Source organism: Papio anubis, chromosome 9, assembly GCF_008728515.1.
Source record: "Papio anubis isolate 15944 chromosome 9, Panubis1.0, whole genome shotgun sequence".
NCBI classification, from domain to species: Eukaryota; Metazoa; Chordata; class Mammalia; order Primates; family Cercopithecidae; genus Papio; species Papio anubis.
Window position 1 is genome coordinate 90,386,180 of NC_044984.1, and position 27,085 is coordinate 90,413,264.

A 27,085-nucleotide genomic window follows, 5' to 3' on the forward strand; every position below is an offset into this window, starting at 1 on the left:
GAGGCCAAGGTGTGTGGATTCCCTGAGGTCAGGAGTTCAAGACCAGCCTGACCAACATAGTGAACCCACGTATCTACTAAAATTATGAAAATTAGCCGGGTGTGATGGCGCATGCCTGTAATTCCAGCTACTCGGTAGGCTGAGCCAGGAGAATTGCTTGAATGCGGGAGGCAGAAGTTTGCAATGAGCTAAGATAGCACTTTTGCACTACAGCCTGGGTGACAGATCCGAGACTCCATCTCAAAATAAAGCAAAATGAACCATAAAGAGAGAACCATAAAGTTTAATAAAAAGCAACCTAGTGACCAGACCCAAAAATCTGACACAGGTTTAAAGCAGTATGAAATGCATCTGCTTTTGAATTTTGGCGGTTGTGATTTTTTTTTTTTTTTTTTTTTTTTGAGAAGGAGTCTCACTCTGTCACCCAGGCTGGAGTGCAGTGGCGTGATCTTGGTTCACTGCAACCTCTGCCGCCCGGGATCAAGCAATTCTCCTGCTTCAGCCTCCCAAGTAGCTGGGATTACAGGCATCTGCCACTGCGCCTGGCTAATTTTTGTAATTTTAGTAGAGTCAGGGTTTCACCATCTTGGCCAGGCTGGTTTTGAAATCCTGACCTCGTGATCCACCTACCTTGGCCTCCCAAAGTGCTGAGATTACAGGCATGAACCACCGCGCCCGGCCTTTGATGGGGTAGATTGTCAGATACGGGCCCATGGATCACGCCAAATCACACGCCCATGCCCTTGAGTGTTACTCTCCCAAATTGACTCTGGGCCTGGAACGTGACTTGCTTTAGCGAAGAGGACATTAGCGAATGTGGCACAACAGGGGCTTGAAAAGCCCTTGTGCTTTAGGGTTTGCCTCCTCCGGCTGCCCTGAGACAACTTGTGACAAAGCCCAGGTGAGCCTGCGGGGCTGGGGAGGAAATCCTGATGCCTTCAACTCTTTTGTTGTTAGCCAACGGGAAAAAGAGTCTACTGAGTCAAGCATATGTTCTAAAAACAGTTGACATCTGTCAACTGAATCCTTCAGAAACTTGATTAACTGCTGTTAGAGGCACTAAACTGTTATAAAAACCTAAGAATAAAACGACATCATAAGGCAATTGAGACTTAGTTTATTCCATGTTTCCCTTGAAGTTCCCTTGAAGGCGTGTGTTGTCAGTTACTAATAGAGCCCTGTAGAAAACTCAGTGACAAAGAGTCATTTTGACCTGGAGGACTGCAGGGGCCGTGAGAATCCAGCATTCCCCAAACTGGAGCGAAGAGCACCGTCAGACCGCTGGGGGCTACTGGCTCAACGGCAGCTCACGGATGACAATGCACAAACCTCATTTGTGTGTGTTCACATTTTGACAAAGAATAGTACCAAGAACAACCTTTAGGTAAACAGGCTCCTCAGCACATTTTTTGCTCTCTGAATTTCTCTCGGCAGCAGTTTTCACTTCAGTGTCCACCTTTCCGGTGGACAGGTAGCAAATCTAAAGAGTGAAAACTCTATTGTGAAGTCCACTGATGGGCCTATTTTAGATGGCAATCAGATAGGCAAGCTGGCAAGTGTGTCTGTCCTCCTCTCCACCAGCTATGGTTTTTAGAGCCACGGTTTCAGACCACTTGAAGGGCCTTGCACATACATGCACACATGGCTGCAAAGTCACAGAGCTTAGCCATGGGAAGCCAAGAGGTCATGTGACCCATCTTTCATTTGGACAGATACACTTAAGCCATCCCTGAAGGTCTTTTATCTTCTTGGGGGAAAAAACAGATTGGGTAATACATTCTAGGGCTCCATCTGACCTTTGTCAATAGGACTCATTTTAATGATTACCATTACAGAAAGGAGGTTGGTTAATCCCCAGAGATTCCTTATCTGTGAAATGAGGAAGGTTACAATAAGCATGTGAATAGAGTACTAACACCTAGGAAGTGAAAATACTAACCTCAAACTCCCATGTAAGCATTTGGGGAATATGTGTAGTGATAAATACGAAATACACAGTTTAATAAGAGCCAGATAGCAATCTTTATATTCATTCCTTATCTCCTTTGCACATGAAACCTCTTGTTGGTTTTAATCACCTCTATAATTAATAGCTGAAGACCCTATTGACTACTCTTTACTACGATCCAATTAATAGAAGAAAAAAGCAGCTTAAGGACAAATTATGACTTAAAATGGTTATTTATGAAGGCATATTAAGGCATATCATGCAAAGTAAAATTAGTCAAAGAAAGTCAACTGGTTGAAGCAAATTAAAAACAAACAAAAAAAAGTTAACAAAAGCCTAATGTTTTTAGAAAAAATTGCTATCAATCTGTTTCCAAATTTGAATTCATCTAATGCTAAGAGTAAAAAACAGGCACATACAATTGTGGTTATTCTTCTTACCCTTAAGAGTGAGTGGCCTGTTGAAATTGTTAAGAAAGAAAACTCGCCGGGCGCGGTGGCTCAAGCCTGTAATCCCAGCACTTTGGGAGGCCGAGACGGGCAGATCACGAGGTCAGGAGATCGAGACCATCCTGGCTAACAAGGTGAAACCCCGTCTCTACTAAAAAATACAAAAAACTAGCCGGGCGAAGTGGCGGGCGCCTGTGGTCCCAGCTACTCGGGAGGCTGAGGCAGGAGAATGGCGTGAACCCGGGAGGCGGAGCTTGCAGTGAGCTGAGATCCGGCCACTGCACTCCAGCCTGGGGGACAGAGCCAGACTCAGTCTCAAAAAAAAAAAAAAAAAAAAGAAAACTCCTACAATCTGAAAATACCTGGTAGGTCTTGAACCATGACAACAGGAACACAGTGCTGAATTTAGCAACTATAATACTGCCATCAGCCTAACCAAAGTAGACTTTAGAAGAACTGAAGTATACAATGGATTGATCTACCTAGGAAAGTTCTCAGGTCTCTCCTTCAGCCTAGTATTGCTTTGTGCTAAACTGACTGCCCTCTGATCTGCTACTCCATGACAAAGCCCATTAAAGGTCCTCAGTCTCCGGGATTTTGGTGGATTTCTTGTGCAGAAATTTCAGTGAAAAGGCTGTTGGAGAAAGAGGTCTTGATTCCGGAATATGCTCCATTCTGTATTTTTCGATGTATGGAGCAGCTACTTCCCAAACCTGAAAAGCAAGGACAAAACAAAGCTGAAATATTGACAACATTGTTTCCACATGCTATTAAACATCAACTTCATCCGAAGTCAAAACATCCTCTGTACATGACTAGACACAGCTGCTATTTGCTTGCCTTTATTTTAAGCCATTTGACATATGACCTGTGTCAATTAGTCTTTGGTTGCATTAAAGACTATAAATATACAAAGTCCAAAACTTTCTAAAGTCATCATAAAGATTTTAAGCTGCATACTTTTCCAAGGCAAAACAAGAAAGCAAATAACAAAACCCAGAGAATTCAGTGTGGACAGAGTGAAGGATAGTTGCTCCAGGGTCTTAACAGGACCTACGTGGTTTTTTTGTTTTGTTTTGTTTTGTTTTTGTCTGTCACCCAGGCTGGAGTGCAGTAGCATGATCTCAGCTCATGGCAACCTCCACCTCCCAGGTTCAAGCAATTCTTGTGCCTCAGCCTCCTGAGTAGCTGGAATTACAGGCACATGCCACCAGACCTGGCTAATTTTTGTATTTTTAGTAAAGACGGGGTTTCACCATGTTGGCCAGGCTGGTCTCAAACTTCTGGCCTCAAATGATCCACCCACCTTGGCTTCCCAGAGTGCTTGCTGGGATTACAGGCGTGAGCCACCGCATATGGCCTGGAGCTGTGTGTTTTCTAAAGCAAGCCTTAAATGATAAAAGGAAGTGAATTGAATTTCCCTGCTGCCTTATTTCCATGCCACAGGGGCTCTGTTCCTTTGACCCTGCTACTTAAAGCATGGCCTGTGCCCCTGCAGTATCAGCATCACCTGGGACAAGTCAGCATCTTGGCCTTCACCCAGACCTACTGAATCCACACCTGCATTTTAACAAGATGCCCAGCAGATTCATAGCCACATTAACGCTGGAGAGGCACTGCCTCAGATCCTTGGTTAGTTTTTACCTCCCACCCACCAACCTCTTTTTTTTTAAGCATAACATCATCTCAAAGTAAGGCCCTGGACGGGCATGGTGGCATGTGCCTGTAGTCCCAGCTACTCAAGAGGCCAAAGTGGGGGATCACTTGAGCCCAGGAGTTTGAGTCCAGCCTTGGCAACATAGCAAGACCCCCATCTCTAAAAAAATTTTTTTTAATTGAATCAAATTAAGGCCCTGTTTTTGGTTTATAGCTGCTTTTTAACTGCCACCGACAGCCAAGGAGCCTTTCCTATTCTTTTTTATGATCTTAGAAAATGAATACTCTTAAAGGCTAACTCTCACATACCTCCCTCCTAGCACCAAAACTGGCAGCAGAAAAGCAGCTTCCCCACCAAGAGGGCAGGACATGCTTAGAAATAATGGGTGTGAAAATCCCAGGGAAAATCACTCCCCCAGAGCAGAGCAGCTGTTTTGAGGAAATCAAGCGACTCTAGGGAACATAACACCCCCAAGTTATTCAAAAGGTTGAAAGCACTTCAAAAACGATATTTAAAAGATAAGCCAGCACGCTGGACATCTGCACCTGGCAGCTGAGTGTATGGTCAATGTAGCCAGTGGAAATACGCAGGAAAGAAAAACCCGCATCTCACCAGAGCGCTAGACGGACTGAAAGTCTTCTGAAGTAAACACCTGGGCCTTGGTGTTCTCTCCAGGTCTACACAGCCATTGCAGCCAGTGGTGGTAGTTGTGATAGCGTCACCCAGAAGGGAACATACTTTTGAATCAAAGAGGACATCTTGCAGGGGTGGGGAGGCATCAATGAACCTGACATCTTATTTTTCCCCATGAATATTGTCCCAAAACTCCATTTAAAATCCATTTCTGTTTCTAATCCTTAGATATTCAACATTTGGCTGCACCCTGGGGCACGTAGTGTTTATTACATGGCTTCTTAGTGGTGCTGCAAGTTGTTGCTGAAATACCTTTTTGCTCATTCCCAAGGAATAGCCAGAAAAACAACAGAATAAGGCAATGTTTCTCCATCCCCGACTTTGCTTTCCCATAACAATTGAAAATTAAGAAACAAGCCAAGGGGCCAGCTTGCCTTCTGCTCCAGGAGCAGCCTGTGTGCTGCCTCGATGTCCGGGGCCATGAAGCGATCTTTTATCCAGGGCCTATAGGGAAAGCACATTCACCCATCAGCCAGACATTAAGCCCTGCCAGGGTTTACCGTGCTGAACTGATGTAACTTTCAGAGACCTGTTTGATCTTACCTTACAACAGAGCGCACCAGGTCATAGACCTTCTCCAGCGGAGTGGTTGTTTTCAGGGGACGTAGAAACTCTATACCCTGGCAGGCTGCAAGGAGCTCGATGGCCAGCACTGAAACAAGAAATTCCAAGAGGGTAGCTTATGAAAGTCTGACTTCATGCTTGAGGAATGTGGATTTCCCAAAGTTGACACCCATCACCAGCCAACTAACAGATGGTTTGTTCTCTGTCTATTGGTAGAATTAAGTTGCTTTGGTATTTAGTTGCCATTTTAACCGGTTTTCTAACCCCTTGACTGTATGTTTAATGCTGAGAAGGGGAGAATTGAGACATTTACCTGAATAATTACCAGATCTGCACACCTACCCAGGAAGCTGCCCATTCATTTGCACTAGCAAAATCTGCCATGCCCCCAATTCACATCCTCTAACCAAGGTTTGTTGGCCAAGTTTGGGTCATGTGGGTAGGGAAGGAGGTCAGAAAGAAGAGCTGATCCTCATCTTGAGCCCCAGCTCTATTAAATAATTGTATGCATTTCATTGAGATGCTTTAAATCTCATGGTTTCCAATTCCATACAAATTGAGAGGTGGGGATATTGGACTAGAAGATGAGAAATTGCTTCCAGGTCCACAGTGAATTTCACAACTTCATCCTCTCCCATTGTGACCTGTCTGAACTCACCAGAGTTCATAATGTACTTCATAAATTGAAAGACAAGAAGTCAAATGTTTTTAAAACTCTATTTGGGTTAACCGCCTAGACAGTCTGATCAACTTTAAGCTTCTAAACTAATTTTCTTGGCAAGTAATGAAATCCAAAGTGGTTTAACCTTGAATTACATTTCAATAAAAAACTTCTTCATAATCTAGACTGGGTCAAATGTAAAGAAATACAGATTCCAATATTCAAAATTTATTACAGGTATGGCACATTTAATAAGTGTTCTTAGCTCAGAAAGACAATATAAAGATTTCTGCTTTAGTTGACTTGAGAACCTTTAAGCTTGAAGGCCTGAAACAGACATTACAGAGTTAGTTCCAGGGCAACTAAAGACTCACTTGCGCATTCACTGACTCCTTCAAATCCTTGACAGAGGTCTATGTGCCAGGTATTTCAAGCCAAAGAGAAGAGCAAAACTAAAAGCAACTTGAAATTTACATAAAGGTGGAAATAGGAAACACTCGTAATCCGTCTTGATCAAAGAAGTTGAGTGAGGAGTTGGCAAGTGAGAAAGGATATTATTCATTTAAAGCCACTTAGATGACTGGAATAAATCCTGGCTTATTGCCAAATCAATGACCCTATTTCCCAGTCCCAAACCTTACAGGTATTACAAAGATCTGACTAAAGTAGCATACTCTCAACTCACAGCGATTTCATTTTGACATACTTCCACGGGAGGACATATATGAAGCAATCATGCAAATGGAAGTCCAATAAACCATGAAGATGCTAGTTCGTTTTTTTGGAATCAATATGGCAGTATAGGGGAGTGGTTAAGACAGTGAACTTGAATCAACTGCCTGGGATTGCAATTCTAGCATTGCCATTTACTATCTGCATAACCCCGAGCACATTTTTTAACCTCTGCGTTGGTTTCCTGTCCTATCAAATGGAATAATAGTACTTACCTTTTAGCGTTACTGTGCAGGTTAAATGAATTAAAAGACTGAATGCACATAAAAAATGTTCAATATGTGTTGGTGATATGATGTTACATCATGAGAAGCATGGTCTGATAGGTAATGTCAAAGACCAGAAAAAACTGGTAAGTAAATATTTGCAAGATAAATGCGAAACATGTCAGGAAAACCTTAAGTGGCTACCTCTGCAACATTTGGTTAAATGCTCTTTGTTGCTAGCAGTTCTCCCTGAATCCATCAATTGGAATTTTAAAAGTCTGACACTTTCTTGTTACAAATTCAAGGGGTTCGATGCATCTTGATTTCGCTGGATATATTTCAAATGGCCCTCATTTATTTTGAAATACGCTGATATTCTGTGGCCTAATAATCCTTCAAATCTTTGATCCTCAAAATAAATTTCTTAAACACACTGAAAACACGTATCGGAAGAACCATGGAAACACCTTTTGGTTTTATATGATTATTATCTTCACTTTAACAGAGTATAATTCACATGAATTAAAATAATCCCAAGCAAATAAATAATGGTACCACTTAGATATACTGCAAACATATGTTCTACTTAGATGTATTGCAAATATGTTCTCAAAGTTTTACAATTTGAATACTATTCATTTTATCTGTCTCTGAGATTAATTTATACCTGTGTTCCTTTCTCTAAAAAAAGATGCTTCTCTTGACCTTGCAGACCTTTGCTACCCTGAGCTCTTGAAGCTATTTCCTTTGAAAAGGTTTCCCTCCTTCCTCCCATAGGCTATTACATTTCAGGTTATGCCTTTTCCCTCGAATACAAGGTTCTGTTCCTGGTATTCTCTCCTTATGTCTAGTAGTTTTCAGCTGCCTCCGTGCAGAGAATGCTGACCTTCATCATTAATCCCAGGACATGGCTAGGTGCGGTGGTTCATGCCTGCAAACCCAGTATTTTGGAAAGCCAAGGCGGGCAGATCACTTGAGCCCAGGAGTTCGAGACCAGCCCAGGCAATATGGCAAAACCCCATCTCTACCAAAAATATAAAAATTAGCCCAGCCCACTGGTGGCATACGCCCGTAGTCCAGCTACTTGGGAGGCTGAGGTGAGAGGATTGCTTGAGCCTGGAAGGCGGAGGTTGCAGTGAGCTGAGATCTCACCACTGCACTCCAGACTGGGCAGCAGAGTGAGACCTTGTCTCAAAAAAAAAAAAAGAAAGAAAGAAAGAAAAAAGATGAATCTTCAGACTTTCCTGAGCTCTGCATCTGTACTTGGATATCCCATCTCAATATAACTCAAGACAATATATTTTGTGCACATCCCCTTTCCTTTTCCTTGCGAAACTAATGTGGCACTTTTATTCATGCACACATACACACACCCATTAGCTGGCTCTATTTGCTGTTTAGGCCTTAATCTTAAATACTTCTTCAGAAACACCTTTTCTGGTTCTTTTAGACTAGATCATGTTCAGTTATTTCCTCCTAGAACTGTTTAAATAATTTTGTTAAGTGCTTCGAAAAGTTACCATGTTGTTCAATATCAACTTCTCTGGCTAGACTTAAATTTCTAAGAGGGCAGAGGCCAAGTACATCTCTTTCACTGTTTAATCCACTGTGCTCAAGTGGTAGATGTCTTTCCGCCCCAGTCAGGTGGAATTATTCTTTCTGTGTTCCCACACTAGTTACCTGTGTAACACAGAATCACTAGTAATAAGCAGGTGCTTATACTCTATATCCAGTATCACTGGATTCCAATATTTATAGGTATTTGTTTAATATATGTAGACAAAGCAAATTTAAGTAACAATAAACGTGCTTGATACACAAAGTGCTTTTTTTTTTTTTTTTTTTTTTTTTTGCCAACTACACATTTCTGATATAAAAGAAGAGAACTACATTGGACAAGCTGCATCTATCATTTGGACCTATAGTGCCAACTTTATTGTCATGCAAATATTTGAGCACCCATTCTGGGCCAGGCATGGTTCTAGATGTTCTAGATCCACCTAGGGGTGTGATCAAGACAGAGAAGATCCCTGCCCCAATAGACCTTATGTTTTACTAGGAAAGACAAGCCTAAGTATATCACAGGTATTATACTAAGTGCTGTTAGGAAAATAATAACAAACAAATGAAATAATGGTTGCTGCTTTAGCTGAGGTAGACAAGGAAGGCATCTCAGATGAATTCTAGGCAGTTCCATAGATAGAATGAGTGAAGTCCTCGGGACCAGTGCTGCAGGCAAGCAGTCCAGCAAGTGCTGAGGTAGGGATGCATTTTTTGGCAGATACAAGAACAACACTGGGGTTCCAGGGTTGAAAATCGGATGGAGAGAGGTTGCAGTGACAGGCAGAAGCTGGGTCATGTAACCAGCCATGTTACCATTGGCTTCAGTCAGGGGGTTGGATGTTATCTTGAGCAATAGAAAGTAACTGGTAAATTTCCCATAGGGGCATGATGTGGTCTAAGTTACGCTTTCAAAAGCTCATTCTAGTTTATTGTGTGTGGTTCCTAGAGAGAAACATTAGTGAAAAGAAGGGGACTAAGACCCATCTAAAAAGAAAAAGAAAAAAATTCAAAATGGGAGGAACCAAGAGCCATTTAAGAAATTATTTTAAGAAAAAGAAATTAAAACAAGGGGACCCATCAGAAGGAGATGGCAGAGGCTGGATTGGTGTCTTTTGAAGGTAGGATTGATTTGCTGATGAACTAGATAGAAGATAATCGATAGAGAAGGGTGACTCTAAGCTTTAGACCAGAGCAACATGTTCAACAGAGAATCCTTGTGAAGAATGAACATAAGGAACACATTATGGTAGATTGATAATAACAAGTCCTAGGTCAGGTGCAGTGGCTCCTGATCGTAATCCCAGCACCTTGAGAGCTGAGGCAGGAGGATCATTTGAGCCCAAGAGTTTGAGACCAGCTTGGGCAATATAGCGAGACCCTATCTCCACAAAAAAATAAAAAATTAGCTGGGCGTGGTGGCCCATGCCTGTGGTCCCAGCTACTCAGGAGGCTGAGCTGGGATAATGGTTTAATCCCAAGGAGTCAAGGCTTCAGTGGCCACATTCATGCCACTGCACTCCAGCCTGGGTGACAGAGGGAAACCCTGTCTCAAAAAAATAAAGAAAGAAAGAAAGAAGTGCTGGCAAGGATGTGGAGAAATCGCAACCTTCAAATACTGCTGGTGGGAACATAACATGGTGTAGCCACTTTGGAAAACAGTCTGGAGGTTCCTAAAAAGATGGGCATAGAGTTACCATATGACCCAGCAATTCCCCCCTGGAGAAATGAAAACATCATCCACACAGAAACTTGCACATGTTCATAGCAGGATTATTCATATTAGCCAAAAGGTGGAAACAAATCAAGTGTTTGAAGGGATAAACAGAATGTGGTATATTTATATGATGGAATATTATTTGGGTATAAAAAGGAATAAAGGACTGATTCATGCTACCACATGCATGAGTCTTGAAAACGTTTTACTATTAGAAGGAGCAAGATTATATGAAAAATTAGAAAAAGTAAACATTTTACTAACTAAAAAAAGGTAGACACAAAAGACTATGGGATTCCATTCACATGAAATGTCCAGAATAGGAAAACAAACAACAAAAACAAAGACGGAGACAGAAAGTAGATTCGGACTAGGACTAGGACTGGGGGAGCAGGGAGAACAGGGAGGTCAGAGTTGAAGAGCACCAGTGTCCTTGTGGGCTGATGAAAACATTCTAAAATTGATTGTGGCGATGGATGCACAGCTCTGTGAATCTACCAAAACCCATTAAACTGTACAGTTTAAGTGAGTGAAGTATAACATATGTGAATTATATCTCAATACAACCGTTACCAAAACAAGGACTCAACTCTCACATTTATCTTAAAATTGAGCGATTCTTTTGTCAGCCATCTGCTTCCAGTACTGTTGAGTAAACTTAGAAACATAGAGAAAAATGCCTAAAGGAAAGCAATTCCTCTTTCTTTAAAAACAGAATAAACAGGCCAGGTGCGGTGGCTCATGCCTGTAATCTCAACACTTTGAGAGGCCGAAGTGGGCAGATCAATTGAAGTCAGGAGTTTGAGACGAGCCTGGCCAAGGCGGTGAAACCTCGACTCTACTAAAAACACAAAAATTGGCTTAGTGGCGCACGCCCGTAATTTCAGCTACTTGGGAGGCTGAGGCAGGAGAATCGCTTGAACCTGGGAGACAGAGGTTGCAGTGAGCCGAGATCACACCACTGCACTCCAGCCTGGGCGACAGAGCAAGGTTCTTAATCTTTAGCGAAGATCAGCATCACCTGGAGTGTTGGTTAAACACAGATTGCTCCGCTCTCCTCCTAGAGTAGAATTAGCCGGCCTGGAAGGAGGCCTGAGAGTCTGCCTTCCTAACAGGTTTCCAGGTGATGCTGATGTTGCCGGTGGACGATCCCACCTGAGAAGCACAGGCACCGTGGTCTATCAGGGAGGCCCGCCATCCCGGACTCATCAGCATTACCTTGCTCCACGTGCTCGATGACCCTGAGGGCCTTCCTGGCTGCCCATCCTCCCATGGAGACGTGGTCCTCCGTGGCCGCGCTGGTGGAGAGGGAGTCAACAGACGAGGGATGGCACAGAGCCTTGTTCTCAGAAACTGCGAGAGACCCGTGCCAGTTAAGAAGTGCTCCTCATAGGATGAGCTGTCTGAAGGACCCCTGGCTTCCACAGAGTGCTCCACGGCATGGGATACACTCTCCAGAAGATCTGGGACGTTATTCAAGCCCTGATGGTAGAAAGCTGCTTTGGGAAAAGGAAGCAGGTCGTATTTTTCCCCAAGTGAGGACTCTAAAGCAATAGTGAGTTCTGAGGTAAGACGGGGATGGGACAGCTGGGAATTCTAATATAACAAGGCCAAGATGAAAACCTGGGAAGCATTTAGCATGCCAGGGAGACTAGGGGAGAAAGAGACATGATGGCCATTTCAGGTACTTGAGATCAATTTGGTTGTGTCACCAGAATTCAGGCGTGGCATTTGGGGACTGAGGCTGGACCCACAAATCTTGGGCAAGAAAATTTAAGACTTCAGAATGTTCAAGGATGATATAAGTGGATGTAAACATGGGCTCGATGACTGCCAGAAGTATCTGGGAGGAGGGGGAATTCTAGAGAGGACCAAGATATGGGACTCTCAAGCTTTCCAGTGCACATGAACCACTTGGGGACCTTGTTATAACAAAGAGACCAAGCTTTGGGTGGGGCCTGAGAGTCTGCTGTTCTAACAAGCTCTCAGGTGATGGCCATATTGTTGGTCTGAGGACTACACTATAAGTAGCAAGGACTTAGGTTAGGACGTTCCCTTGCCCTAGCTTAGAAGTCAGGAAAGATCAGACTCAAAGTCTCTTCTCTTTCTTAGGCTTTAAGAGTGGTCATGGGTAAAGTTTCTGTTGTTTTCTATGCCGTATGGGATCATATCCTAAGATGATCTCGCTTTAAACTAGGGTTGTGCTACTTTGTCAAGGTCATGTTGGTTGGCCAAGGACTTTCCAGGTTTCAGCACTGTAAGTCCCCAGTCCTTGGACCCTAAACTGAGGACTATATTGATAAGCAACCTGTGGTGAGGCTTGTTCAGAAAGATAACTTACAAGGGCCAAAGAAAGAAAAACCCTAATTTTACTGCAATGAAAGCAAGCCGAATAACCTCAATAGGCAGCTTGGGAAACTAAAACATATTCAAATGAGGCTTCCCAATGTCCATCATGTTCTCTAGAAATCAATGACTACTCCCCCACTATGTTATTGTGAGAAGTTTCTACCTGTTAAAGGGTTATTTTACTAATAAGCAAGTGAGCAAATAGAAGATACTGAGTCAGAGGAGGTGAATTCAGTGGCTCTTAGTTGGTTATTTGTGTTGGTTGGGAATAATATTAATAGCAACTAGTATTTATTTAGTGCTTATGATATACCAGGCTTTATATGCATCAATTCATTTAATCCTCCAAACTACCCCCTTAGGTAAATTTATCATCTCCATTTTATGCAGGTGTAAATTGAGGATCAACAGGATAAAGAGGCTCACAGATCTAGTAAATGGCAGAGCTGGACTTCTAATCTAGCGTCTATGCACGTAATAACTCATGCTATCCTGCCTTTTAGGGTACGGTTGTTAGATAAAGTAGAGGATGCCCAGTTACATTTTGATTTTAGATTAAAAAAACATAATTTTTGTAGTATAAGCATGTCCCAAATAATTCAAATTTAAGTAGTCATCCTGTGTTTTTGTTTGTTAAATTTGACAACCCTGTTTTAGGGTTGGATTAGTATGGATTAAAATGAGATCCTCATTAATTAAAGTAAAAGCACAGTTTTGCATGCCAAAATTCACAGGCTTGAATTCTGCTTTACATCTTGCTAGCTGTGCAATATTGGGCAAGTCTCTTAACTCTCAGATCTTCAGATATTCATCTATAGATAATAATAGCCCTTTCCTCAGGTGACAATTGTGACAATTAAGTGAATGAACATAAATGAGGCCCTTAGCACTTACTTAGTGCCAGGAACTGTTCTGATGTGTTACTCCATCTGTCTCTTACAATCTTGAGTCAGAAATAAACTATATTGAAGCTCAGTTTTCATACAGGGTATCCTGCTGCTTATAAGCATTTATTTATGTTGCAACAACATCTTTATGTTTTTAGTGGTGGTTATATTTAGTGAAATGTATCCAAAATTAAATTATAGGTTTGAAAGTTTAATTAAAGTTTAATTATAGGTCGGTTCAAGTTTCACCATTAACTATAAGCATCTTAGTCTTTTTCCAATAGTCTTCCAATGGAGATTTGGAAAAAAGCTGTAGAGATGAAGTTCATATGCAATGTCAAATTGCTTTCCACAGATAAATTGTCCATTACAGCCTTATTATTGTATTATTGTATATCAGTATAACAATATTGAAGTTGTTAAACTATCTTTTTCTGAAAAATATTAGAATTAACCTGTTACCTTTGCACTGAGAAAGCTAGGATGCAAATAAAAGTGGTGAAAAGTTAGATCTCACTCACAGACCACATTTGATACTTCTGGGTGAAATGGAAAGACCCTTAGATGGATGGACGTGTGTTCCGGGAAAAGGGCAGTATCCTTACCAAGGGCTGCTGCCGTGCAGTGGGCTATCATGAACCCAGAGTTCAGACCACCTTCAGCCACCAGGAAGGCAGGCAGCTCACTGAGGGAGGGATTGCAGAGCCGCTCGATTCTTCTCTCGCTGATTGCAGCAAGTTCATGAATGCCAATGGCCAAGTAGTCTAGGGCCTGAAAGAGGGTCTCTATTCAGTCAGCCTATATTGGAATGTGCTTTCTGGGTCAAGGGCAGTTAAAAAAGCTTACTTTGGCTGGGTATTCGCCATGGAAGTTTCCTCCAGAAATTGTCTCTCCCCTACTGGCGAAGACCATCTTTCAAAAGAGGTTAAGGCTTGAAGATAACGTTTGCCAGTCACTTCAAGTACAACCCTTTCCCGCCCTCTTTTTTTAATGTGGAGGTGACAGTCCGTGTACAAATGTGGGATGGATGGAAAGAGACAAGTCTTCCTGCAAGAGACATAAAAGTTCACAAAAGCAAAAAACAAAAAGCCTTAAAGGTGGATCATGTACACCTAATTTGGAGGCCAAAAAAACATGAACCTTGAAATGATGTTTTCTTTTGGGATTAGATTCTCAAGCACCATAACTGTGCTAACCTGGTGGTTCGTACTTGCCCTCAAAAGGTTTATAGCCTGAAACTAAAAACAGAAACCAACACATCTGTTTGAAAGCAAATTCTGTTTCTTCAATGGGCACTGCAAACTTGGGTTCCATAAAAGAATCTGTTGAATGGGAAATTCTGCTAATAAGCAACTACCAAAATGTCTGGAACAATCAATTTTGAGAAAATTTTCGAATTCTTTACTCAGTAATCTGGTGTCAGCATTCAACAGCAGATGGTGGCCAATATGTCCTCATGAATCCATTTTCAGTAAGTGGCAAGTTTAAATTTGCTGAGTATTATTATTCTGAGATAATCCTTGTTTTATTTTCTGTAATACTCTGTCGCCCAGGTTGGAGTGCAGTGGTGCCATCTTGGCTCACTGCAACCTCTGCCTCCCGGGTTCCAGTGATTCTTGTGCCTCAGTCTCCTGAGTAGCTGGGATTACAGGCACGCACCACCACACCCAGTTAATTTTGTATTCTTAGTAGAGACAGGGTTTCACCATGTTGGCCAGGCTGGTCTTGAACTCTTGGCCTCAAGTGATCAGCCCACCTTGGCCTCCCAAAGTGCTGGGATTAAGGGCGTGAGCCACCAAACCCAGCCTGAGATAATTCTATTCCATCACGCCCTTTACTTAAACCAGCAAGCACCCAGGAAAAGGCAGTAATAGATCCTCTTTCCTGGTTCTAAAGAGCTAATCTTTGCCTCCTGGGCTCAAGAATATTCATTACCTATTAACTGAGAACTCGCTGTGTGCAAGAAAGGTTCTAACTTCGAAAGAGTTGGAGATGTATGTGTTACATTAACCTAGTTAAGTGTGGACTACTCTGTTCTGCACATGTAACTGTGAGCCCATTGGGTCTAGCTCCTTGACCGTGGCCTCCTCTCCATTCTCTGAATCCCTGTAGCAATGGAATTCTGCATCAATTTAGAACTTAGACATGTTTTTATTGTCCTCTAGTTGTTCCAAATTTGTTTGTTGGCTATTAGATGAAGACAATTAGAATTTAACTCCCATAATATCCAGCACGTGTGATGGGGCTCCATATCTGCAATAGAAAATTGAGAAACATATTCTTTCAGGTAACGCCAGTATTGCAGGAGAACTCCCAAATACTAGCCTATTGGAAATTTATCAATAATTAGCAATCTTTAATTTTAAAAAAAAGACTTTTGACTGAAATTCTTGCTGAGGCAAGTGGTAGCAGAAGAATTTAGTGCGGAATTAATTATCCCCTGCCCCATACCCAGTAATTAAATGGTGATTTCTAAAAACTATGAGATTCCCTTTAAAGGCAGTGATGTAAACGTAGAAGAGATACCTCTTCCCTAGAGTGAAAAGATTGGTACTGAGATAAGACTACATAGAGTCATAAAAACTACTATTCCATCTGGAGGATGGGGTGGTATTGAGGTGAACAGAGAGACCCCCAATTCCTGAGGCTTACTTAGTATGGGTTTGATTTCAGTGTAAACAATGTGAGAGAACATAAAACACACATTCTGAAGTAAGCTTGTCAAAAAACATACGAAAGCCATCTCGTGGGAAACCTTACAGAGCTATCACATAACCATCTGCTACCCCAGCCTGTGACTTGCTTTTCAGGGCTGCTGATTCAGCACTTTCTCTGGGATTTAGAACTGAGGCAGATGTGGAATAGGAAAAATAGATTCCAAAGGCGTTTGGTAATCTTCAGAGGCAGTGCTGTCTCCGTGAAAACTTTGCCAGTGTGACTCCTGACTGATCACCTCAACATCTGGGGAACTAAGTAATCATGGAACATTCCATAGCAAAAAACCAGATGGCTCTGAGATAAGCCACACCATTAAGAAGACAGGAGCTCCATCCTTGAGAAATGGAATCAGTCTTACTATTTCTTTGAACAAATGCAAAAGCACTAATTTGAGCAAAGTCCGCAGGACAAATAAAAACTCGCGATGGAGGCCGGGTGTGGTGGCTCATGCCTGTAATCCTAGCACTTTGGGAGGCCAAGACAGGTGGATCACTTGAGGTCAGGAGTTCGAGACCAGCCTGGTCAACACAGCAAAACCCTGTCTCTACTAAAAATACAAATATTAGCTGGGCCTGCTGGCACGTGCCTGTAATTCCAGTTACTCAGGAGGCTGAGGCAGGAAAATCACTTGAACTCGTGAGGCAGAGGTTGCAGAGAGCCGAGACTGCACCATTGCACTCCAGCCTAGGAGATAGAGTAAGACTTTGTCCCAAAAACAAAAACAAAAAAATGCCAAAAACCTCAGGATGAGGAAGCCATAACTCTTTAATCAATACTTTGGTGAGTGTTAAAAGGCTGGCCTCTGTGTAACACAAATCGCTCTCACTCGAAGCAGAGAGGCCTGCATAAACAGTCTAGCATCTCTGCAATCACATTTGTGACCTAGGTCTTCACCCTTCCACCAACAACCTTGGCAGTGGGTTTCAGGGCAAGTGTCTTCGGGAAACGTGTCAGCCAATGCTGGAAATATCTTCTTAAATCTTGAACGGGTCCCTTTTGAAAGTACAGCATGTTAGACTTGGAACCTGAGAGTAAGTTCACAGGCCACCTCTGCCACTTACCAGCTCTGACGTGGGGAAAGTCAGTTAACCTCTGGGCCTCGGGTACTGATGCATTTACTCTGTGAAATGGAGCAATGGAACTGAGAAGCTGCCCAAAATTATTGTCTCAGTAGATCTTAAAATTACCAGCTGCAATTGTATAATTGCAGGTTAGCATACAATCAAAAGATACAGGATTATCTGTTGCGCTGTTCAGTTCTATGGTAATGATGTTCTTCACAAATGCTATTGTATCATTCACCACACCATGGACCTAAAATACAATCAGAATAAGGTATATGACCCATTTGATTACCTGAAGATACCAATATTAAAAGAATATAGAAGATCTGATCTTAAATTTATAAAGACTACAGAAATCTTATCTTAAATTATAACCATGGAAATTATACTCTGTTCATTTTGAACATGAAGATAATTTTGTTATAATTCTTTTGAGTTTTCACTGAAACAAATTAGAATAAATTCATTATCATACATATTCACATTAGATCAATCTATACAAAGCAGTATGGTGTGGGAGGAAGAATGCCAACTCTAGACACAGGCAGATTCACTCCCAGGTTAGAGGTAGGACTTGGGCAAGTTCCTTAGGTTTATAGTTAAAAGAGAGGAAGACAGAAAACAGACAATAGCACTTATGGCTTTTGAGAAATACATAAAATAATGCAAACAAATTCTTAGATGTGACTCACAGAAATTACTCAAATGGTAGCTATTATCCGAGGTGGTAAAGTTCATGAAGCATGAAGGTATCATATTAGAAGATGCTCACACATAAGGCAGCTACCCTGTACAAACCCCAAAGATAGCCACAATGCTCTAAAGCAGCACCTGGCTTCTGGTTTCTCCCAGAAGTCAAGGAAATAATAATCTATCTGTGTGTTCTTGGGCAAGGTACTTAATTCTGTGCCTCAGTTTCCCCATTGCAAAATGGGAGAAAGAGTATCTTTCTCATAGTTGGGAAGATTAAATGAATTAATACATGAAAGATAAAGATAATACATGAAAGTGATAATGGTGCCTGTCACATAGAATCTGCTATCATTATTAAAATATCAGGGAGGATTTAATCTTCCTGTAGATCTAATTTGACAATTCTTACCCATAGGTGTTTTGATCTATTGTTTAATAAGCTAGCCAGAAAAGATAACTTGCTGAGTAAAGGGAAATGAGGGTATTTATTCTAGAGAGGACTCTATTACACCATAGACTGAAACTTGGCACAGACCGAAATACTCTGAAAGTAAGTTGAGCAATCAAAAGAAAACAAATAGTTCACCATATAGAATAGAACTTTACAACAATTGCATACATAAAGGTAAAATATACATAACTTTTCATAGAGTCAGTAAGAAATTTGGACTATAGTTGACCATTACGTGTTTTTCTAACACTTGCCTGTTTTAAAATTTTTCATCCTGAACCTGGGGAAAGAAAAACTTTATTGGCATTTTTTATTGACTTTTTTTTTTTTCCTGCTTTTACCTGTGGACAGCAGCGCAAGGTGTATGCATCCTGGACGCGATCACAGAACCTGTGACTCTCTGTGGAAGAGGCGGAGGGGAAGAGACAGGGGTCATGTTACCAATTCTTTTCACAAAACACGTAACCAAATAGGTCACTCCCATAAACATGGTCAGACCTGCTATTTCTGATGGGTGGTGATCTGAGTCCAAGAGTGACCGAAACCGAAAAGCAACTTCAATTTGCCCACGGTGAGGTCGAAGAGCATGAATGTCTAGAATTGATGAAGGAGAAAAAGTCTGAATAATTCCATTTATTTTTTTAAAGATGGGGGTCTCACTATGTTCCCCAGGCTGGTTTCAAACTCCTGGGCTCAAGCAATCCTCCCGCCTTGGCCTCCCAAAGTGCTGAGATTACAGGCATGAGCCACCATGCCAGGTCGAGTAATTCTGATATTCGAATAAATGACCATCAATGGCTCAGGACCATTTACAGTGCTGACACAACCCTCAAAAGTCCCAGGGGTCCTTAGCCACCACTCAGAATTAGAAACTTACCTCCAAAAGCACAATTTTCCTTGTTGACTTGATTCCTTCTACTTTAAATATCTGATAGCAAACTATATGTTGAGACCACTGGGAATTCCACTCAAGACACTGGGCCTACCTTAAAGGAATAGAGCTAATAACAGGAGGGAGCCCTACAGTGGCCTAATTTAACTCAGTTACTTTTAGACAATGTTCTGCCCTTTTCATATTATAGTTGGGGGGTCGTCGAAATTCACTACTTTCTAAATAAGCTACCAATTCGATAGTTTTTTCTTTCCCAATTTTCTAGTCGGGACCAACCCTAATCCTACTCTAGTTCTAAAGTCCTGTAAAAAGATTCCTAAGACAACACAAAGCTTGACACACCCAGATCCCCCGGTGATCTGAGGCAAGTCACTCAACTTCCGGGCTCTGTGCATCTGTAAATTACGGTTCTTTCAAGGATCAGGTGAGCCATAGCTTAGATGAAGAAGCAGCACACTGGGTACGCCATAGGCACTTGGATTTTCTCCTTCCCTACCACTTGCCCCCACCACTCCTGTGTCTAAAGACCTCAGTCACCCCACCACCTCTGGTTGAATGAATAACAACCGCAAGGAAGAACTCTGCTGACCAGTGTCAAAGGCTTTGGTGGTGCCCTTCAGCACTTCAAGGGTCAGGGCTGCCACAATGTCAGCCTGCCGTGCAATAGCACTGGCTCTCTCTATAGCTTCGCAGCCCAGGGATGTGATCATCTGCGTCCCGTTGATGAGTGCCAGGCCCTGTTGGGGGAGAGAGCAAAGTTTCCTACTGTGGTTATTGTGACGAACCTACATACCAGTGGATTTTGTATCTTTTGCTTTCATAAGAGAAAAATTAGCCAGTCAGCTGAACTATGTTTGTTTTCTAAAATATGGAACAGTAATGTTTATTTAAGCCCTTGAAGAATAAGTGCTATCATATGTGAACTCATAAGCACAAATCTGGCAAATGAAATACTCGTTAAGTATCCCCATTCCCAAAGCAGCAATGCAGCTCTGGAGTGTAGACTGCACATAAAATCTTTAGTGTATTAGGTTGCATTTCTTCTTTAAATTCTTACTGTTATTGATGAGACATCCAAAAAAAAAAAACTAATTCTGGTCCAAGACTCTTAGCTTAGAGCATTCTAAGGAATTTTGGCTGAGAACATCTGTCTCTCAGAGATCCTAACAGAACTCAATTTCAAGTTTTAAGTTCCTAAGAGACCCGCCCTGTGCATTGTGTCATGAAGAATCTCTTTTCTTTTTTGAGACAGGGTCTTACTGTGTTGCCCAGGCTGGAGTGCAGTGGCTCCCTGCACTGCACTCCATGGCTCCCTGCAGCCTTGACCTCCAGGGCTCAAGTGATCCTCCCACCTTAGCCTCCAGGGTAGCTAGGATTACAAGTGTGCGCCACCATGCCTGGCTAATTTTTGTCTCTCTTTTTGGGTAGAGATACGGTTTCACCATGTTGCCCAGGCTGGTCTCAAACTCCTGAGCTCAGGCGATCCACCCATCTTGGCTTCCCAAAGTGTTAGGATTACAGGCATCCACCAGCACGCCTGGCATAAAGAATCTTTTAAATTCTTATGGAGGTGACCCTTCTTCAGGGATGAACTTGAAACAAACACACAAGCTACATTTAAGGAACCATTGAGGCTGAGATTAAAACTGAAAATACAGCATAAATAAAGACTTAGGCACTATGAACATATTTTCCTTGAGTTTCCTTACCTCTTTTGGTTTTAAAATAACTGGTTTCAATCCATGGGCTTCTAGGACCTATAGAATGATTAAAACTATGAAAATGGGTATCAAATGAAATACTAGCCTATTTCCAATATCATATGGAATCCAATAATAGCTCTTTACACCCAGAAGTCCATCTTATAAGAGATGAGACCTATAGGAACTGGCTCTACTCATGTTCTCTGGTCTATTCTCTAGTTTCGTTCTTTATTCATGAAAGCAGACTTACCTTTCAATCAATTTTTGTACTGAAATCAGGGGCTCCATTGTCTATAGAATCAACCCTAAATTTTGGTCTCTAGATCCTTCGTGTTCAGTTTCCACCTTAACATTCACCTTTTTTACCGCTGCCTCCTGACATACATGTATCTGACACACATACATGCGTCTGTGTTGTGCTTAGGCTGGACTCCTTCCTGTTCACGCTCCCTTGCCTCCAGAGCTTGACCTAAAAAGTCCTCTAACCTCACTAATGCTTCATTTAAACACTGGCAAAACCTCAGAGCAGGGCTTTTGTGGCACATGTGTGAGCACCAATGAAGAAGGGATTATAAAATTCCCTTTACTAGATGGAGACAGAATCCCGAGGGGGATTGGGCAGAACAGTTTTTCCTTGAAATAAAAGAAGTAGAGAGTCATTAAGTTAAGGTCCCTCTAGGAAAGAAGGAAGAGGAAGTTAAGGTAAGAGAAGGACAGAGTGGTCCCATTTACAATGTCAATTTCACAATTAGATTCAAGCATCAACTAGAGGCTGGATTCTGTTCTGGGTGTTGGGGTGGGTCTAGGAGTAGGCAAAATGAAGACAGGCAAGCTCAGGGGCAATCTGAGCTGAGTAATAGCACATTCAGTGCGAGGATGTGGGAAGTGGGTGGGGTGCAGTGGAAAACAATCATGTAAGGTGCTAGGAGAGCATACAGGAGGGTCACAAGGAGCTCAAGAGGTAGGAAGTGGAGCAGCAGAGAGGAAAGCTTCTTAGAGGGCTTTTCTTTTTTTCTTTTTCTTTTATTTTTTAGACACCCGTCTCTGTCACCCAGGCTGGAGCGAGCACAGTGGTGCAATCCTAGCTCACTGCAGCCTTGAACTCCTGGGCTCAAGTGATCCTCAGCCTCCTGAGTAGCTGGGACTACAGGCACAGGCTGCTGTGCCAGGAAAATTTTTAGATGGTTTTATGTAGAGGTGGAGCCTCGCTTTCTTGCCCAGGCTAGTCTTGAATTTCTGGCTTCAAAAGATCCCTAGAAGACGTTTCAGAAGCAGAAATTGGAGAGAGAAGAATGTATTTGTGCCGGACCCTCTGCCCAGCACATTCCCACTGCAGGCAACCTCCAGTTTCCGCAATGTAGAACCACACATAGAAGGGATTAGGGGATAACATGACAAACAAGACCCTTGAAAGCCACTTTAAGTTTAGCCTTTATCCTGAGGACAATGGGAAGCATTACAGGTTTTCACCAGAACATGCTTGAATTTGCTGTTTAGAAAGGTCAGGGTGATTGCTGTGTGAGCGTGGTTGGAGGAAAACACAGTCCATAGTGAAATAATCAAAGACAAGGCTGCATGGAAGATAGATGATCTGGAAGTTGTATCCCCAAAAGGATTATCTATTTCCTTAGCTGTTTCCTCTTCCGGGGCCTTCTGCCCCTTTCACTTACTATCAGGGAACCTCCCAGCAATTCATCAGGGATGATACATTAAATGATGCTTTGTGCTGCTGTAATGAAATCAGACACAGATGAAGAAAACATCAAAGCTTTATCAAAAACAGGCTTTTTTGATTAGCCACTAGGGTAGGAGGGAAAAATGAACCCTGCTTTCCAGAAGCCATATAGTAAGTGCTATGAGCCACACCGCTGCACCTGTGAGACCAGCTCCTAATTAAAATTGTGACAGTGTGTGACCTTACTGCTAGGCACTGGAAATGTTGTAGGTGCAGGATAAATTATTGGGATTAACAGTAGCAGTTATACCTTTTCACCAAGGTGATTACCAAACCCAGAAGGCTGACAGCTAACAACAGTCTTGCCTCATCTGACTTCTAAGCTTTTGTTGCCTCATCTATAAAGTAAGGATAGTAGAGGCTCCCTCACTGGGCTATTGTAAGGATTAAGTGATACGAAGCATGCAAGCACAGTAGGTGTCCAGCCCAGGGTAATTGCTGCAGATGGAAGCTGTTGTAAGTCTTACATATTTAGCATCAGCCCAACCACTCTTTGGAGACCACATCTTCCCTTCTCCAATTAACCCGAGAGCAAGATGAGAGAGTGGGGCAAGGTCTCCACTGGCACCAACGGTTCCTTTCTCTGGAACATAGGGCAGGCAGGAGGCTGGGAGAGAAGTAAGTAGCAATTAGTTCAAGAGTACTGCATTCTGACTCTCCTTGCTTTGTCAGTGAGTGCACCCTGCCCCCCACCCTGCCTCCAATAGCTATCACTTTATGGCATAAATACTTGGGGAAAGACAATTCTTCAAACTCAGCTAATATGTAAGGGACCTAGATGAATTGCTATAGAAAGAAAAAGAGGAGAGAGGGAGGAAGGGATGGCTGGAGAGAGAGACAGCAAGAAGGAAAGAAGGGCCGGGCACAGTGGCTCACGCCTGTAATCCCAGCACTTTGGGAGACGGAGGCAGGCATATCACTTGAGCCCAGGAATTCAAGAGCAGCCTGGGCAACACGGCGAAACCCTGTCTCTGCAAAATATGCAAAAGTTAGCCAAGCGTGGTGGCGCATGCCTGTATTCCCAACGACTAGGAAGGCTGAGGTGGGAGAATCACTTGAACCCGGGAGGTGGAGGTTGCAGTGAGCCAAGATCGTGCCACTGCACTCCAGCCTGGATGGCAAAGAAGGACCCTGTCTCCTAAATAAAGAAGAAGAAGGAAGGAGGACACTTCTGGATGCAAAGCCCTCAAAATCTGCATGCTCTAATCCGACCTAGTACTTCCACTTGTAGAAATTTTAGCAATGTATCTTAAAGACGTGATCGGGAGCTAGCTGGGTTTTTTGGTCTGTTTTTGTTTTTTATAGTTCATTTGTTTATTATAGGAAAAATAGTTAGAAATTATCTAAATATGAAGTTAAAGGACATTCATTTGACCAAGTTTAGCCATTCAAAGCTATTGGAAAATGTTTGGAAACATCGGAAAAGTAATATAAAATGTTCCAGAAGGAAGTGGTACACCAAAGCATTAACAAGGTTTCCCAGGGGAAGAGAAGTCATAGGCAACTGAGTCTTTTCATTTTACCAGTCACCCAGTCTACACCCCCCTGCCCCTTATCAATAAACACATGCCATTTTCTAAGAAATTCCCAAAAAGTTACCAAAAAAGAGGCTTCATTTTTCTGAAATAAAATCAGATTCCTGACAGCAGCATTTTTTCCAACTCTTAAATAATATCAGTTGGGTATGGTAGTGCCATCCACAGACCAGCTTCTGGCTCAAGTTCACACTGGGGAACTCTCAGAGGTACCTTAGACTCACCCATAAAGTCCAGGTGGGTTTAAGGTTGGAGTGCTACTGTCTGGGATTTTAGGGCTATATAGTATGGCAGACCAAGATAAGAGTACAAATAGGTGTTGGAATCACTACTAGTCTGTTCAGCACAGCCCTGTGGACAACAGACTGTTCATTCAAATTGCTCTCCACTCATTGGCATATCCTATTTATGTGCCACTTGCGTCCATAACATGGAAACTCAATATGTTTTGTTCCTTGTGACTGCCTCAGCTCTGCTTCTCTTCCTTTTCTTTTGCCTCAAAGAGTTCTGAGTCTCCACTGACCTAGAAGGCTTGTCCTTACCTGTGAGAAGGGACAATACCTCCAACCACTGCAAATCTGGTTTCCACATTAGAATTTTCCTAACCAAGAAGAAAGCTCTAGAGTTGAGTTCTATCATATCCTGCTACTACATGGCTTCTTGATTACAAAGGAGTCATTAACCTCTTTCCATTTCTGTTCTACCCTTGCGAGAAGTTGGATTTTAGTGTGCAAGTCGGGCCATCACCTGGGGCGCATTCCGATTTCAGATTCCCAGGCACCAACCAGAACTACTGAATTGGCCTTTGGGATGGACATCGATATCATTATGCAATTTTTCTAACCATATTTGTGTACCACTTAATCCAAGGTTCTTCTAGGCAGGCTTGAATGTAAGGGCAGACGTAAGGGTCCTGTTCTAGTCTTGAAAATGACAAATGCTAGGGAAAGGGTCTTGCAGAATAAGTTAAAGTTCACAGGAGTAAGCATCTCTGATCGACTTTCTCCTCTTCCCCCATCTAACTATCCTTCTTTTTGCCAAGTGCATTTCTCACTCATTTCAATTATTTCATGTCTTCTTATCTCAGGTGATTCCTCAGCAACTGGCCAATCAAGTCTACCCTGTGGTACACGCCCAGCCTCCACAGAGGTTCCATCTGGGGAGCCATTGCATTACCATTAAACATTTCGATAACTTGTTTGAGGGTCTCCAGGGAAATGCCACTGTATCCTTTGGCTAAGACATTGATCCTTAAAGCCAAGAGCATCCGACACCTTTCAGGAATTAGTGGTTTCCCAACACCTACAAAACAGAATTGATGTTTTCTCCAAGAAAAGCAAACTCCTTTCTATCTCCTGACAACCTACCTCCCTCCCTCCCTCCCTCAAATCTTTCCCATATGTAGCCCAGCCTGCTATTACCTTCTCCTCTCGGCTCAGATAGTTGGACTGCTCTCCCTCCTGCCTGTCTGACTTGTCCAAGCCCCATCTTCCTGACAAAGGTGAAGACCCCAGTTTTGCCTTCTCAATTCCCCTTTTCGGGACGCTTCAGTGAACCCCTGACCTCCCACTCACCTTTAGAATAGCATCCAGAGTCCCTAGCACAACTTCTTTACCATTTGATGGGTGCTGATTGGTGACAGTCTTTCCCATCTCACTATGCCCATCCTAACTCATTCTCTGAGTTCCAGGCTTTATTTCCTTCCCTGAATGCAACACTCTTTCCACGGCATGGGACATGTGTTCTCGTATCAACCCTATCCCTCCACCTGGCCCACTTCTTTTTCTGAGGCTCAGCTGATTCTTTCTGCATCCCTTCCCACCTCAGCACCTAGTTCTTGAAATGCTGTTTTGAGAAACTAGCTTTTTGTGACTATAACTGGATGACTCACACTGTGCTGTGCTTTATTCATCTAATCACACAAGATCCAGGAGGTACTCAACGCTTTGACCTACCTGAAGAATGCGAGCGTACTAAGTTGACTTGAAGCTCCCTGCAAGAGAAAGGTAAAAATCCTCTTAGATACACTGCAGTGAGAAAATGTTCCCTCAGCTGGGAAAATGAAGGGAATCATGGTCAAATCCTTGGAGGGACAGAAGGAAGGCAATAGGAGAAACCAGTCAGCCTGGGTTTTCAATACCAACTCACATGCAAGTTAACCCAAGCCTCATTCTCTCATCTGTAAATTGAGGCAAATGTGAATTATTTCCCTTGCTGAAAAATATTTCAAAGATGGGGGTAGGTGGAACATGAACATATGTGTGTTTTAAACTTACTGTAGCTTATTGATAGGTATTACAGTTCTAGCAAATTTCCCGAAACCTGTAGTAATACCGTAAACAACTAGAATAAAAAGAGACATTATACAATTAGAGGCAGGGATTTTTGTTTGTTTATAAAAAATATTTATAGCATAAAGATAAAAGCATACCTGTTTTCTCTTCTATGATGCTATCTATGACCTCCCTGGATTTCTGCACCCTCTTCTCAGCGGTTGGGGTGAGCTAGGAAAATGTTGATCAGAACTGAGCACGCTAAAGTCTTCCACAGGCAGCAAAAACAGCCAGACATCTTTCCCCTCCCTCCCTATACCTTTATTTTGTAGTGTCCCTTTCCCAAGTTGACCAGATCCTCTGTGGTCAGACTGTCTCCATCTAAGTCGATGTACTACACAAAAGAAGGGGATCTCAGTGAGTCGGAACAGCTTCATTATTCTAACCACAGTAGTGACACCTCCAACAGAACCGAACTGACATTTCAGAGATCTGATCACCGCATGAAACATGAACATGCTAAATAAAAAGGCAGCTTGCATAAGAGGAGGCTGAGTGGTGCAAAAGCATAATGCCTTTCCAAGCCCCCTTTCCCTAC

The 27,085-nt window shown here is 42.5% G+C and overlaps 1 protein-coding gene across 6 annotated transcripts in view; it reads right to left on the reverse strand.

The window, feature by feature from the left end:
- Positions 1-2,739: 2,739 nt before the first annotated feature.
- Positions 2,740-27,085, reverse strand: part of HAL (histidine ammonia-lyase) — a 29,119-nt gene continuing 4,773 nt past the window's right edge. For 2 of the 6 annotated variants that reach the window (XM_009181459.4, XM_009181458.4), the window contains exons 5-21: positions 26,807-26,881; positions 26,646-26,718; positions 26,491-26,557; positions 26,170-26,207; positions 25,391-25,516; positions 23,147-23,286; positions 20,951-20,998; positions 19,831-19,978; positions 18,848-18,943; positions 18,691-18,749; positions 17,375-17,455; positions 14,270-14,335; positions 14,029-14,194; positions 11,406-11,540; positions 5,291-5,399; positions 5,122-5,191; positions 2,740-3,110 (exon numbers count right to left, since the gene is read on the reverse strand). In XM_009181459.4, coding sequence (XP_009179723.1) covers positions 2,970-3,110; positions 5,122-5,191; positions 5,291-5,399; positions 11,406-11,540; positions 14,029-14,194; positions 14,270-14,335; positions 17,375-17,455; positions 18,691-18,749; positions 18,848-18,943; positions 19,831-19,978; positions 20,951-20,998; positions 23,147-23,286; positions 25,391-25,516; positions 26,170-26,207; positions 26,491-26,557; positions 26,646-26,718; positions 26,807-26,881 — 1,638 coding nt within the window. In that variant the 3' untranslated portion in view covers positions 2,740-2,969. Of the gene's footprint in view, positions 3,111-3,715; positions 3,786-4,666; positions 4,732-5,121; positions 5,192-5,290; positions 5,400-11,405; positions 11,541-14,028; positions 14,195-14,269; positions 14,336-17,374; positions 17,456-18,690; positions 18,750-18,847; positions 18,944-19,830; positions 19,979-20,950; positions 20,999-23,146; positions 23,287-25,390; positions 25,517-26,169; positions 26,208-26,490; positions 26,558-26,645; positions 26,719-26,806; positions 26,882-27,085 lie in introns of those variants that run through there. The other 4 variants (XM_031650678.1, XM_031650677.1, XM_021922804.2 and 1 more) reach the window with 4 other exon arrangements.